Source organism: Pipistrellus kuhlii, unplaced genomic scaffold, assembly GCF_014108245.1.
Source record: "Pipistrellus kuhlii isolate mPipKuh1 unplaced genomic scaffold, mPipKuh1.p scaffold_m20_p_10, whole genome shotgun sequence".
Classification (NCBI taxonomy): Eukaryota; Metazoa; Chordata; class Mammalia; order Chiroptera; family Vespertilionidae; genus Pipistrellus; species Pipistrellus kuhlii.
Window position 1 is genome coordinate 42457218 of NW_023425405.1, and position 15605 is coordinate 42472822.

The 15605-nt window shown below is 38.8% G+C and overlaps 1 protein-coding gene across 1 annotated transcript in view; it reads right to left on the reverse strand.

Moving 5' to 3' along the window:
• Positions 1-15605, reverse strand: part of GRM3 (glutamate metabotropic receptor 3) — a 176242-nt gene that overhangs the window by 56490 nt on the left and 104147 nt on the right. Inside the window, exon 3 of the mRNA XM_036429551.2 lies at positions 1420-2278. Coding sequence (XP_036285444.1) covers positions 1420-2278 — 859 coding nt within the window. The remainder of the gene's footprint in view (positions 1-1419; positions 2279-15605) is intronic.

Consider the following 15605-nt stretch of genomic DNA (forward strand, 5'->3'; position numbering starts at 1 on the left):
CAAATGTGGGAATACAGAGCACAGAAAAGGTTTCATCTTTACCACCTATAAAAGTCATTCTAATGTTAAGAGATGACATCTGCCAGATGGGTAGGAAGGAATATTGACGTAATTGATTTCTGCTACTTTTGGCTCCCTGTGGGTAAAATGAAGAAAAGGTGTGCAAGAATGAAGGCTGGTCGTTTTTGTAATTGTTTTTCAAGGCTGGTTTAGGGGTTAGAATTCTAAAATAGAAAACAATAGTCATGGGATCCTCTCTTAGTATTACCAGTGATTTTTCAGACCAATTGACTTCTGAGTGATCACCTATGAGGGAGATCTGAGGACTGCCTCTTGCTCCAGTGATGGTATGATTTGAGCGTATACACGTTCCTGTCTTAAATGATAAATTAATTGGAACAGACTGTGCAGACTAGAGTGATACCTCAGTGCCATGGGACATTATTAGCAATTTAGGCAAATTGGAAGCATTTTATCACTGTAATATTTTTTGACATAAAAATCTTTTGTGCCCACTAATATTATGTACCATTTAATCATTTAGAATTAAGCTAAAGTCCCCAGAACCAGTGTTTTAATGCACTAATATTGCTTGCATCTTACTAGAGAATGGTATAGTAAAGATTTCATGCTTCTTATATGTTAGTTATGCATAAAATGCGATATTATATTTAGAAATATTTAGATCATATTTAGAAGTAAACAGAGAGGCAGCAAAACCCACTTTAAACACACTTTTACATGTTCACTACTGAGTCAAAATGACCTCCATCAGTCTTCAATTTGCCTATACTCAGGCTCCCAGGGAAAAAAAAGTTCCCTTTCATAAGGTAATTTAAGAAAATTCTGAACTATGAATGCCGACATGGAAATGTTTCTATATTGCAGAAGAAATAACCTCAAATGCCCGGACATCTTCATGGCCTGAGTATCTTTCCCTCCGCTGCCCCCTCAGTACTCCCGAAAAGAGTGTATGTTTTTCTCTCACCTACAGTGAAAGTTATGAGATTCTTTTGCTCAAATTAGCCACAAGGAAGCCTTGGAAGTTCATGTTCCTTAGAGAGCTGTCAGTTCTGCTAAGGAAGATTAAATGCCCCGATCCCTGTTGTCACATTGTACAGGGAACAACAAGGAAGAGTGAATGTAGCATAGCTCACATCCGGCAGCTGCCATAGTCAGCCCTGCCTAGGGGGCCTTTCCATGTCATACAGGGGACCAGCCGAGACATTCACTAAAAAAAAATAAAAATAAAAAAAATAAAAAGAACATCAAAGAGCCATCGTATTGCACCAGGGAATGTCTGCTGAACAGGCTAAACCCTTTCTGTGGCTGGGAAACCATTTCTGGGTCGAGGTATCTGCTTCCTGTTGGATATCCCTGCTTGCACCCTAGAAGAGGAGCCCAGGCCCCTTTGCTTACCTGTGAAGTTGATTTTCAGCAAGTAATCCTTGTACAGCTTCTTCCCGTCCAGGACCTTCATAGCGTCGCACAGCTTGGTGGTGTTGGGGCAGAGGGTGCGCTGCATTTTGTGCAGGGCGTGGGCCATGGCGTAGACCGCGTTCACCACGAACATGATCTTGGACTCTTGCTCGTAGTTGCTGCTGTCCAGGGCCAGGTGCTTGTCGCAGGGGCGCGGGTGGTGGTTGCGCTTGCTCTGCAGGCTGCACTGGAACTTCTGCTCCCAGAAGTCCCGGAACCAGGGGTTGCGGTGGTTGGTGTAGGGGCTGAGGCCCTGGAAATAGCGGTCGAACTGGCGGACGCGCTGCGAGGCCAGCTCCAGGGTGATGGCCCCGTCGGCCACGTGCTCGCTGCCTTTGACGATGCTCTCCTGCGCGCCCCAGCCGTCGCTGGCCACCCAGGTGAAGGAGGCGTTGGCGCGGCTGGCGGCGGCGATGAGCTCGCGGGAGTCGTCCCCGCGCATGAAGAGGACCACGACGCGCGCGTTGGGCTTCTGCAGCAGCTCGCGGACCACGCTGTCGTAGGACTTGCGGATGTTGGAGCGGCCCACCTTCTCGGCCGTGGCGATGCAGATGTTGCGCAGGCGGGCCTCCTGCTCGAAGGCCTCGATGCCCGTCTCGCCGTAGTCGCCCTCCGAGGCCACGGTGGACACGTAGGTCCAGTTGAAGAAGCGCAGGATCTCGGCCATGGCCTTGGCCTGGTAGAAGTCCGGGGGCACGGTCCTGGCGAAGTAGTCGTAGCGGGACTTGTCGCTGAGCTTGGCGCTGGTGGAGGCGTAGCTGATCTGCGGGATCTGGAAGAGCCTGAGCAGGTTTGCCACCTGGAGGAGGGAGCAAGGGGAGGGGAGCGCGTGGGTTAGAAAACCCGGGGACAGAAAAAGCACAGAGGACCAGACTGTTGGCCCAGCGCCTTTGTCACCTCCAGAACACTCGACTCTTCTGGATACTTTATGTTGGATAGGAGGGAGCGGGTTCCAGGCAGGTCGTTTATGGACTGGGAAAGGACATGGTAGAACAATGAGGATTCCCTGCTCCTCTCCTTCCCAACATTATGCTAGACCCCTGGCTAGGATTGCTCTTGTTCAGGTGTCCTCGGCGTGTTTGTTTGAACTGTGCGGGGTTCTCTGAAAACTCGGCCAAACAATGAGCTACAGGGAACCGGCCAAGTTCAGTTTTTAGACAGTTTGGCTGTAGCCTGGATGTTGTCGAATTCTCACTTCCCCCTCTTTTGCTAAAACCGGCAACTTCTGAAAGACCTTAATTTGGGAACTGTATGCCACATGGACAGTTCAAATGAGACATTTATTATCTAGGTTAAGTTAAAAAAAAAAAAATCAATTCTATTTGGTCCACCCCAAATTTTAGGCATATACTTTTCTAAACTTCTGAAGAACTTGACCAGTATTTTCTTTTAAAACATTTTTTTCTGTTTGAACAGTGTGAAAGGAAAGCATACAAATGTTGTCATTATTGTATTTTAGATTATAAAGCAAATACAGAAACATTGAGGATCTTGCCAAGAAAGAACCATCTCTTTCAAAATGTTTAAAACTTATTCTGAATGAAGTGCTTAAATTTCTTATCATGCACCTAACAATAATGTTTCTCTATTTTTATTTATTACAGAATCAAATATAAATATATATAAAATCTCAAATATATATAATGTTTTTATTTTTCATGGCTACCCCACATATTCTGAACACGTCTATCTCTATACTGACTTTAGTCAAATCACATAATATACAAAGTGGAGTTTAATCAGAAAACACATTAAATATTCCTATATACTTTATAGAGTGTTTTCAAATTTTCCTTCTAGAAATTATGGTTTCGGGTTGATATTTTGACATGTAGGAAGCACAGCTTGAAATAGGTAGCTGTTAGCAAAAAGCACAAATCATGTGAAACAACGGACCTCTGAGTACTACTTAATCATCTGAGTCCTGGCGGGTTCACACACAACCACACAGCAGGTTTTTGGAGATCTGGACTGCTATACAACTAATACTTCCAGTAGAGCCTGGAGCTACCAAAAATGTTTTCTATATTTTTTTCAAATCTTTGTTCCTTTTACTTAACTACAAATGATCAGTTAGAAAAATCTGGTTCTTAGCATGCCGTATAATGCAAATTTAAGAATCAACCATTTCTTACATTTTTTTTGCATTTGGTAAAGACTTTAAAAAACATTTTAGGAGATGAGTGCAATTTGGGGAATAGAAGTCAGTGGATGGGTGGGTGGATGAAGACTAGTATATCATTTATTTCTTCCTGCCTCAGGATCAGGAGACCCTGGCCTACAGGGATTCATTTAGACATAGGAACAAGACTTGTTTTCTCATTCTGATTAAGATAGCACTGAGCCAGAACTTTCAATCCTTCTCCACTGAGTACCTGGCTTCCTAATATGTACTACTGTGGCAGATTGGGGGGTGAGAGTCTGCAGAGGCTTTGCTTGATTATGGAGTTCCTGGTCAGCACTGGTAAGGCTATCTTGTTTTGATGCTGCAGTTTCTCCTCTTCAAGTTATAGTCATCAGGACCTGAACCACTCAGGGAGGCAGAGAATGAAAGCACCAGAAAAATGCCCGGAGACATTGTCTGGCAACTAGGAACCACAGTGAAAGGATCCTGAACTGCTGAAACTGTTCTTCCAAGGGAACACATAATGAGAAGCTGCTTAAGAAAATAGCTCATGTCTTTTGGCTGATAGGATCCTGTGGCTTCATGTCTACCTCTCCAGGATATCTGAGAGCATTTTACAAGCAAGGCAGACTGTACATGAGAATGAACTAGGCATGCAATACTGGCAATATGATGAAGATTCTCTACATGGGGAAGGGGCACAATGAGCTGTAGTAGCATTTTGGGAGGGTAGTGGATTAGGATAAAAATGTAGTTGTTGCTATCATTTTAAAAAGAGTTTCTCTCTCTCTCTCTCTCTCTCTCTCTCTCTCTCTCTCTCTCTCTCTCTCTCTCTCTCGACTACCACCTACTGTAGGCAAAGGAGGCATGTTCAGTGAGCTGAAACATGAGAAAGGAACACTAATAAGGACATAGCATAATCTCAATTGTATCACCTATATTGAATCATAGAGCAAAGTGTTGAATTATTTTTATCATGGTGAGCTGTTCCTTTTAAAATGAAGTCCCTTGGATTATAAGAGTAAAAATACTGAATGTAAAAAGTAATCACCACAGAAGTCATCAGATTATAAACCCCCCACCCACCACTCACCTTAACTTAATTTCTAGAGAGTAATAAAGTTTATGGTTTAGATTATGCATTTTAAAAATGTATTTATTCTATCGTAAAACCACAATGTGAGTGTGTGTGTGTGTATGTGTGTGTATGCGTGTGTTCTCCCTTAAATACTCACAATGGCCTTTTATGATAGATTAAAAAGTGGGGCAAAATCAGGATTTAGAAGCAGATCTTTTCACTTTAAGTACGTTGGTCATTCTCTCTCATAACTTCATTTCTATCCTCTCCTGTGTGATTAAGAATCTGAAGTCTGAAGCTCAGAAAGACACTGAAGTTGGAAGAAAGGAGAGAGGAACCAAAGCAATATGGTATGCACAAGGAACTGCCTGTTTTCTATGAGCAGAAACTTTCTTTTTAGCATAAAACTTAAAACTAGAGTTGGGGAATGTTCAGATAGTTGACACCTGGATGTTTTTTGTCTGGGCATCTGAAATATTCTTGACTTGCTGTACTTGCCATATGGTTTCTCTGAGAAAAAAAGGGAGAATAAGAGGAACTCCTACACTGGACATAATTTTAAAAATAAAAACCATTTTAGGATGGGGAAGTAATGTGAAATTTTGGGAGAAAGTCACCCAATTAGATTACTAGTAGGAGTGGAGGAAGAAAACACATGGTCTAGGTATATATGCTTCAGAAAAAAAATGCTCTGAGTGTAGAGATACATTGCTTACAGATAGAATCTCTAAAAAGGTTAAAAGAAATAGGAAGACTTAAAAAAATAATTTCGACAATACAGAGTAGTCTCAACATGACAGAAAAGACAAGATCTTTAAAGAAGGTGCACTGGGGAATTTGAGTGTTAAAAGAACTAGTGACAAGGGATGAGTATTGTTGGTATGTTCAATCCTTGGGCATCTCCATGGACAACGTAAAAGATTGGCAAAACCTGTGAGAACTAGGAAGACTGAGGCAGAATGTGAAAATGGAGCAAAGTGGTTTTTCTCATTGGTATTGTTTTGAGTTTAAATTATGTTTTAGATGAAGATATAGTGGGAAGAGAGAAACACTGGGTGGGCATGTTGGTTCTAGGTGAATAAAAGAAAGACGCCTGCCTAACCCCTCTTGCTTCTTCATTCTCCTCAATAAGAATGTTTTCTAACCTGAAAATAGCAATACAATAATGTGAAAAAGTTATCTCACATCAAAGTAGGAAATAAGAGCAAAAGAAAACTCATATTCATAGTAATTGAGTTTGCCTCCAGTTCTGAAAGAAATCACATTGAATTATGTAATCAATAATCTTTGATAAATCAATAATGGGAGGACAGAGAGTGCAAAGGGAGGAGCAAGGAACTGTAAGTCAAGAATAAATATAAATTAATGAGTATGACATACTTTAGTAACTTTCTAAAATAGAGTTACTCAGAACTGAACAAGGCCTACCAAGAATAATCACAGGTTCAGTAAGAGGCAATTCCACTAGAATCTTTTCAATGTTACTTGAACCATTCAGGGAAGAGTGGTAGCCATGGAGGATCACGACTTCCACAAGGTGTTGATGACATTATTTGGACTCTTGTGGAAAAGGAAAAGTGATAGGAATTAGATGACAAAGTTAAATATACTAAAAGAGAACAGCTTGGAAAAAAGTCTGTATGAGATGGTCAAGTAAGATTAAATTTATATCACTGACTTTGGAAAAAATAAAGTTCTTTACATTTTAGAGCTGGAAGAGCCATGACAATAATATAAGCCTTTTGCTTTATAGGAGAGGAAATTGAAGCTCACCGGGTGAAGTGACTTTCTAAAATTTACACAACCAACAAGTGGAAAAGCAAAAATTAAACCCAGTCTCTTGGTTTTTTCCAAAGCATTTGTCTCCCTCTCTGGCGATAGGTGATTATTACATAGGAAGAGCTACGTTTCTGGGTTTAAGTTAAAATTACAAAAGTGAAGAAAAGATAAAAACAAAAAACTAGTAGGAAATGAGGTTATAGATGCAAAGTTAAGGGGGTCTAAAGTCAAAGGGGGATTATTAAGTAGTTTTCTCTCTTTAGATTCCAATTTAGATCCAACTGTTGTAGATTCATTATCTCCGTTAACCCCATTACAATTATATGAAGTAGAAACTACAAATATCTCATTTTATTTAGGCTGAGCACCCAGAAATCTTCCTGAAGAGCACATATGTGGTAAAGACAGGATTTGATCCCAGGCATTTTAATACGATGCTCAATTTCCCACACTAATCCAATCAATTTTGCAATCCATGCTCTTACCCTCTGTCATACGTGATTCCTTGCACTACAAAGTAGTGACATATTTCAAGGTATAATATCCTTTTTTCTTTTTTATTTCTGAAGACATGAGCTCCTTGATTTGAGAACCATAAGCAATCATCCCTTCTTATTAAATATATACTTTTTCATTGTCAGTTTATACTTTATGGTGGCTTCATAAACATGTGTTTACTGAATGACCATATACAGAGATAACAAGAGTTACATAAGAATTCAGGGGAAATTTCAATGGGAAGGTTGAAATCTCCAAGTTATATATATCATGATCAGATTTGGCTTTATGATTTATGTGAAAAACATAAATGGTCTTATGGCAGAACCTGTTATTTCTAGAATTTGAGAGACTGCAGGCAGGCTTAGCAGAACCCTTTTGTACATGTAGCCTGTATTTGAGTTTTATATTCAATTTTTAAACACCTTAGAATTTCCCTTTTCTGGATGGTTTGAATTTATCCAAGACTAGATATTGCAATGTTTTCACTGTAACCTATCAGATCACAAATGTATTAACTTTTTTTTTTTCTGAAAAAGAAATGCTAGGATGCTGATCTTGGCTAGGTAACTTAGATTTTCCAGTAGATACTCTGATCTGAAATGAATAGTTTTGTCTTTTACCAAGTTCTGTAGTTGTATGGTAGAGTTGTTTAGGATGGTCATCACGTGCAATCATTGTCCACTACATGAATGTTATTTTGTTGACCATCTGCCACCATTTGCTCTCCAAATGATTTCAAGTCTATCTAGTTTCTTTAGGTTACTATGTTCTCAAATGTACATGACTTTGCACATGTGAATCCTTCTACTTAAGTGACATCTATCACCTGTCTGCTCAGCTAATCCATTCAAGGGCCCCTTTTCTGGGAAACCTTTTTGACACCTCACTTCAGGCTGAATCGTGTGCCCATTCTCTGCAACCCGTTCACTCCTTTTATGTTTCCCTCATGACTCTAATCAAAGTATATGGTGATTTCTAGATTATTCACTGATTCCTCTACTGCAGTGTTTCCCAAAGTGTGGTACGCGTACCCCCAAGGGTATGGGAAGAGTTTGATGGGGATACGCGTTGCACCGGAGTTTGGTGGGGATATGCACTGCACCTTTCTTGGCTGCGCCTAATTCTATGTCTCATGAGTATGAGGGGTACTCAGCATTACGAAAATTATAGAAGGGGTACACATATGTCAAAAGTTTGGGAAACACTGCTCTACTGGAATGAAAGCTTTTAAGGATAGGAAGTATGTATTTTTAACCCCATATTTCCTTAATATCTTGCAGAGTATAGAAGTGCTATGTAATGTTTGTTAAAGAAATGAGTTGGTACATGAATCAATACCTGCTTATCATGTAACCTTTTCTAATTACAAAGGTAGGTTACTGTGGGAATAGCTGACCACCAGCAAGCAATATAAAGCTACTCTCAAACACTTCTGATAAACAATTTCCTGTGCAATATATATCCCTCATTAGTTATAGTCAATGTTCACCAAAATAAGAGGATATGCAGTATAAGACAAGTAATAGACTCAGAACTTGAGGAATCTGGCACAAAGGTTTTCGTACCATTAAAATCGATTTCTCTAAATTATCTCTGTGTAACTATCTAGGAGTATACAAAAGGAAGTCAATATTATACTAACTGGGGCTGGCCATTGAGCTAATTCCCTTTAGGCTAGAAAACTGCCTTTCTTTTTGTTCTAAGGAAAACAAACTAAAGGCCTTATTCCGGAAGACTTAATACTCAAATCACATAAACCTAAAGAGGGAGTCATGTAAACTTATTCCTAAGTCAGGCTTCATCAAATGAGCCAATAAGATCAGTTGGTAAGGTAAGGCTTTACTAGAGACAAATGAATTGTGTGCAAGACACATAAGCAGCCAAACACTCAGAGCTCATATCAGTTGCTCACTTATTGCTCTTTCTTATCAATGTCTGAAACATTATCTTTTCCATAATCAATAGCTGATTGTGGAATGATGCTACTAAAAGCATCCGAACCATCCTTATTTATTGTTGAGAATTTTGGGTGAAAGATCAATTTATTTGGGAGGTTTACTTCTCCTGACATTTTTTAGCAAGTCATGGGACTCTTTAGAATTTCAAGTGTCATGCTTCATTTCAATGATTCTCTGATCAAGGGGCAAAAGAGTATGAACTATGGGAAGAAGCTCAGATAATCTAGTATTCTTTGATGTTATGAAAAAGGGACTATGGACTGGAAATTTCAGGGTCATCTCTGAGCAACATAGTCAGTCCTGTGGCCACTCTTCCCATCCAGGATATCCAGGATATTACAATTTCAAACATGAGCTTTGTGCCTTCTCTGGTGACACAATGCCAAACTTTTTTTTTTTTTTCAATAGAAGACAAAAAGAGTATGAAAGTTTAGAGACTAGTACAAATGTTTGCCACTACAGTGGTTGTCCAGCTTGAGGACTTGTTTCAGAACTTTCCTTGTCTTCAACTTCTGAGGCTGACCTTATACTTTAAGGGGAATAACAAAGAGTCACTGTTTTTTATGCTTAGTTACAAAAATTCCAGATGGTAAAGAGGCATCAAGTTCTTACTTTCCAAATGTGCTATCTACAGAGCTAAACTATATACAATAAAAAATAACCCGTTGCTGGTCTGCTGTCCTGGGAATCAGGAGGCACATTGATCACCTCTGTGTGTTTGCCTTAGCATTCTGTGCTATTCACATATTTTTTGGAGCTGGTTTCTAAAAATAAGCCTAACCCTTCAGTGGTTTTATCACATATGAGGTGCTGAATACTTTGTTCCATTCTTTTAATGAAATGCTTATATATAAGCCTAGAAGGGAACTGCTGAGTGCTGTACTTTGAACCATCTGCTACCTGATAACCCAGGTTATTACATAAAGCAAGTTCTAAAAGTTGGGCTGGTTAAAGCCCACACTGACTCTCCTATTCAGATTGATCGAGTTGCACTATTAGTCATACAACATCCCAGACTGGCTTGGAATTTAAATGGAGAGGTAGTAGATAGTTGAGAAAATGCCTGAAGAATTCAAGCTGTTCACATCACATGAGTTATCTGTCTATAAAGAATGCCAATCTTACTGTTATTTCAAAAAAGATTAGCACATCTTTTTTTGTGTGTGCGTGAAAGGGATTGACTGGAGCCAATGCCTAAAGGCAGAGATTAATCTGGATTTAGGAAATTGTACAATGGAGTGCAGTAAATGCCAGTTTATTCAGTAAAATCTGCAAAAGTCACTGATTCTTATTCCAAATACTTCAGTGAAAGATTCATATTGCCATTCCCATTCAACAGCATGACTTGGTTGTGATGATTTTGCCTGGGCATACCATACAAAGGGCTCCTTAATCGTAGCAGAAACTTTCAAGCATGGCTCAAAGTAACCCTGATTTCTATCCCCAGATCTCCTGAAATCATTGCAGCCAACACCTGTGGTTTTGCTTTTTATTTGTGACTAAGAGCCTTATCATGATCAAGGTTATCCATTTTGTCATTCCCATGGATCATTGCTGAGCTTAAATGATATGCAGACCACATAGTACTCTCTGAGTCACACTTTTTCAGGAGACACATCAGGTTTCTCACTGTGACAGTGCCATTCCGCATTTGATAAGTGTCTGTCTTGCTCCCTTACTAACAAGGCACTATTTAAGGAATAACCTTTTCCCCCCACCCACCTAGCAGGTACTTTCAAGAGAAACAAGAAGGCATTTTTTCCCACTATATCAGTCTGCATCTACTTTTTGCTCCTTTCTTACCCATGAATTAATTTTCAAGAGAAATTATGGATCTGAATTGGTTTGGATTCCAGTCCCTAACAATGGTTCCAGAATGCACTGGTCTTTGCCGGCAACACCTGGCAAAAGCATGACTCTCAGGGTGACCCGACACCAATGGACCTCACAGGACCATGTCCTTTAGTCAATGCCCTGTATGTTGATTTTTGATAGTGTCTTCTGAGGATTTAACAGAACCACAAGTTGAACTAATCCACATTTTCCTGTGGCCCTTGAAGTCACTTGCATCACTTGCATATTTAATATGATAAATAAAGCCTTATCAATAAAAAAAGCATTCCAGTTCTTGTTGGCTATTAACCAAAGGCCAACAGCTATTGGGTATGCCTGAGGGAAGCTGAGGGCTGTGAGCTAATTTCTTTTAAAAAGATGACTATTTACTACTGAGAGTCTGTGGTAATCATGAGGGTAGAGGGGTTTATACCATCTTATTTAGCAAATAGAACTGTGTTATTCCTGGTTTTTTTGTTAACCATTCATTAGTTCAACAGAGTTGTCAGATACAAATGCAAATAGTACAGTGGTTCAATGCACAGAATTGAGATCTAACAGACAAACATTGAAAACTCAGTTCCTTCTCTCACTATCTTTGTAAATTTAGGAAAGTTATTTTAATTTCTTAAGCTTCAGTTTCTTGATCTGGAAAAAGGGAATACCATAGTCTCTGCCTTATGAAGTTATAAGTAAGGATTAAAGATAACACATGTGAAGTACTTAACTGGCTGGCACATACTAAATGCTCAAAAAGTGATAAAGTGATAGAGATGATGAATAATGTTTATTCATTCAACAAACCTTAATTGATGCCAATTATACAAGCCACTATTCTAAAATTTCAGTTGTTCTAAGATGAGTAATATACCTCACTGTCTTCCAGAAAGTTATAGTCTAGTAGGAGACAAAGAAACATAATGAGGATTAAGTTTAGAGATATATGTATACATATAATACTTATACAAACACAGGAGTAAAGGAGCAACTAATTGCACTCAGGAGAGTCATGACAGGCTCCCATGTAGAGGTGACATCTAGGCTTGATCTTGAAGAATAAGTGAAAGTTTGCCAGGCAAAGAAAGGGGAAAGAACATTTTTAGGCAGAAGAACAGAAAGACAGAAATGGGGAAAAGCACACTGGCTTTTGTAGTATCAGAAAGTTCAATATTATCAGAGCCTTGTAGGGTAGAGTAAGGAAGAATAGGACTGTGGCTAGATTTGCTAAGTATTTTACATGCTATGTTAAAGATTTTGAATTTTATTTTTTAAGAGGTAAAATACATTAACATTTTTAAATTAAGGAAATGACATGACCAAAGTTATGTTTTGAAAAGTCTACCGTGGATGACACCCAACTTGAAAAGCAAGGGTTAGGGAAGGGTAATCAAATGGACAAAATACTCATTCTGACTTAGGCTGCGAGTTTTTGAAGGTCAGGGATCATGTAATCTGAAGAGCAATGAATACATTAATAATAGAAAGGTCAAGATTGGAGGTTTAAAGAAAAATTGCGTCCACTTAAAACCATTTATTTGATTGATAGTAATTGCTCAGTTCTTAATTTGTCCTTCTGTTTGTGTCACTACAGGTTACTACCTTGAATCCTTCTTCGAAAAAAGTAGGTCATAAATGATAATGGTTGTTGGAGACTGTAGGAAAGCTAAAGAGCTTTTACATTTCTTGAATTAGCTCAGAAAAGATAACATAAAAGCTTTCTTTAATATGGAAATAAAAACCGAGAGTCTGCTAAATAGCCATTGATATCAGTAGAAAGTCAGCCTATGCTTATTGTTGAATTTCTTTAAATTTTGTATAAATAATATTACTTAAAACCACTGTGTAAACCTAAGTAATAAGTACTAAAGCATATATGTAGCTTTTATTTTAATGAAAACTTACTTTTTACATAAACATTCTAAGCAAATGATAGAGTATGTGTTCAGTCACATCTGTTTTCCCTATTAGGAACACTTAATTGCCTGATTTGCATTCTATGAGGCCACATTGTGAGCCTAATGGCAGCTACCCAAATTGGAGGCCCTGGGCCTGGGAGAAACCAACTAGTCCCTGGGTTGCATGCCCCAGACTTTTAACCCTACCAAGTGATGGCAAAGGTCTCAGATGCTTCGCCATTCTGACCACCTGGCAAGAAAATCTAGTCTAAATTTGGAATGTAATTTTTGAAGGTGTTGTTGCTATTGTATTTTCCCCTATGGCAAGAATCAGGACTTCATCACTAGTAACAGAGGGATTTTCATAATCTACCAGGTGGTGATGTCAAAAATAGCGCCACCACAATTTAGTGTTCAAAGTCCAACTGATACACCACCTGGAGTATCAACATTTATTTGAGTTTAGCTGCAGGTGTTTTTGGAACACTATTCTTAAATTTTCAAAGTCCACTAATTAGAAAACTGTTCTGTAAATTGTCAACTGCCTTTTTTCATAGAGCAGTAAGAGCTCTTCGATTACATTAAATTGATGGACTTCCTTATCAACGGCTAAGTGTTGGCTCTTTCCATATAGAAATGCTGAGCCTTGTACATATAGATGGTAATTTGGGCACATATTTAATGGTAATTTGGAAAGAGAACTTGGTGTTGTTAAAGCAAAGTCTTAGGTTTAACTAAAAGTGTCCGGCGTCCCATTTCAATGAGCTTGCTGAGTAATCTATAATCATAGTCTAAGATACGTGTTGATATTTCAGGGGTGCGTAAATACCACGACCTGCAATCATAGATATGTGGCCCCAATAGAAGCTGATTCTCAGTGCTTGGCCATTTTATTGCACTGTGGACAGTGGTCCTAATGGTAACCTGTTGTTTTTCACAAGACTAATTTCCAAATCAACACGTGACAGAAGGGAAAATAAGCAATAAGTTGACAAAGGAAAGGAAAAAGGAGTGAGTGCACCTTAGGTATACCTCTACTTAAAATTTTCTACAATGAAACAATGTCATTAAAAGCATTTTAAAATTGCTTTTGCTATTCTCTCTCTCCCTGTGATGAAGTCCCTGAGAAGCATTGCCCTTTTTTGGAGGAGGGTAAGCAGGTGCAGTAGAGGGAGGTTTCAAAATGACCAGACCAGTGTTGGGAGCCCACGGGCCAAATCCGTCCCGCCAGGCCTTGCAATGTGGCCCGCACCGCGCTGTCATCACTGCACTCCGCTGCGTTTCCATCACAATGACAGTTTATGACTGTTCAGTAAACCATTCGGCCCGCGATTTAGGCTGGATTTTAGATTTTGGCCCCTTCTCTGATTGAGTTCGACACCCCTACTTAGAATGAAAAGTCTGGGAAGGAAATAAACAAAAAGATTTTGTCTGAGATAACTTTGGAGTCAGTTTTCTGAAGCTTAGATTAAGTAAGGGTGTGATTAGGATAGCAGTGTGGGAGGCAAGCTTTCTGGATTTTCATGTTGATTCAATTACTTACAAAGTGGTAGAAAGTTGAACTTTGTACTTAACCTTTATGAGCCTCAATTCCTCTTAGAACTGGGAAGGGGGTGGGTGCGAAGAGATTAACCAAATAATTTATATGCATAGCCTGTGGACACAGACTATAGGGTGGTGAAAGCCTGGGTTGGGGCAAGAACCAGGTGGAGGCAGGCAATAGGAGAAAATTCGGGGGAGAACATCTATAATACTATTAACAATAAAGATAAAGTTTTTTTTTTTTAAAGCTAACAGATAATATTTAGTAAAATCTAAAATGTTGAATGCTCATTATCATAAAACATGATTTTTACTGCTTTTCATGTATTTTCTCACTTAATTTCCACAATAAACCAAGAAGAGAGGTACTACTAATATTTCTATTTTAAACATGAGGAAAAAATGCCATGAAGGGTTAAATAAATTTTAGTAAATCATTGAGCTGAAATATTTCAAGAAAGTCACACTAAAAAAAATGTGTAGTTATAACATATCTGTGCCTATGATAGTTATATCTGTGATATTAAACTCACTAAATGCAACTATCATTTTTACATTTCTAATGATAAAAATACTAAAGGTAGATTAGTAAAGGGGTTTCTAATGCTGTCACTCTGGTTTTCTTAAGGGCAGGATGATGCTTCCTTTTCCTTTGTGTTTCCTGCAAGCATAGGATCTGACATGGTCAGCATTCTTTGTATTCTTTATATGAGCTAGATTAGAGGATGGATGGAGCTATAACCTTATCTGAAATGGTCCTGGGTGCTGAGCCTTGGGTGGTATTCTCTGTTTAGTCAGTCTAAGGGACAATGGAGTAGCAGTGTTAGAGATGCTTTCAAATCAAGGTATCTTTTATGGCACATGTGTAGACAGTAGAGGCAAGAAAGATCAGGGGACTTTTATTTATCCCACATGTCCACTTTGCTACATTATCTGTCTTTGGAATCAAACCAAGTTTGCCTTTGTAGAAAATGCTGATTTTCATTTGTGAATATCCAGACCAATGTAGAATAAGCAGATCATGGTTGTGATCACCAATCCAAGATTCGTTTAGTGATTTTCAGCCTCTGGAAATGTTTTAGGTTATCATTCTATCAATCCAATTCATTCAAAAAGCCTTTACTCTCAATGTGGAAGAGCATTATTTTAGGTGCCCTCAACACAAAAACAAAAAAATGTGGTTCCTAAGCTATTCAAGTAGCTTACAGTTTGGTGGGGAAATAGAGAAGCAAATGAATAATTGTATTTAATAAGATAGTAGTTGGAGTATTTGTTTGTGTTGTGGGAGCTTGGGAAAGATTTCTCAAAAGGGATAGGGTTTGAGCTGTGAACTAAAGGAGAGAGGGATTTGGCAAGGCCTACAAATATCTAAAGAACATTACATTCCAGTTGGAAAAAACATTACATTCTTTACT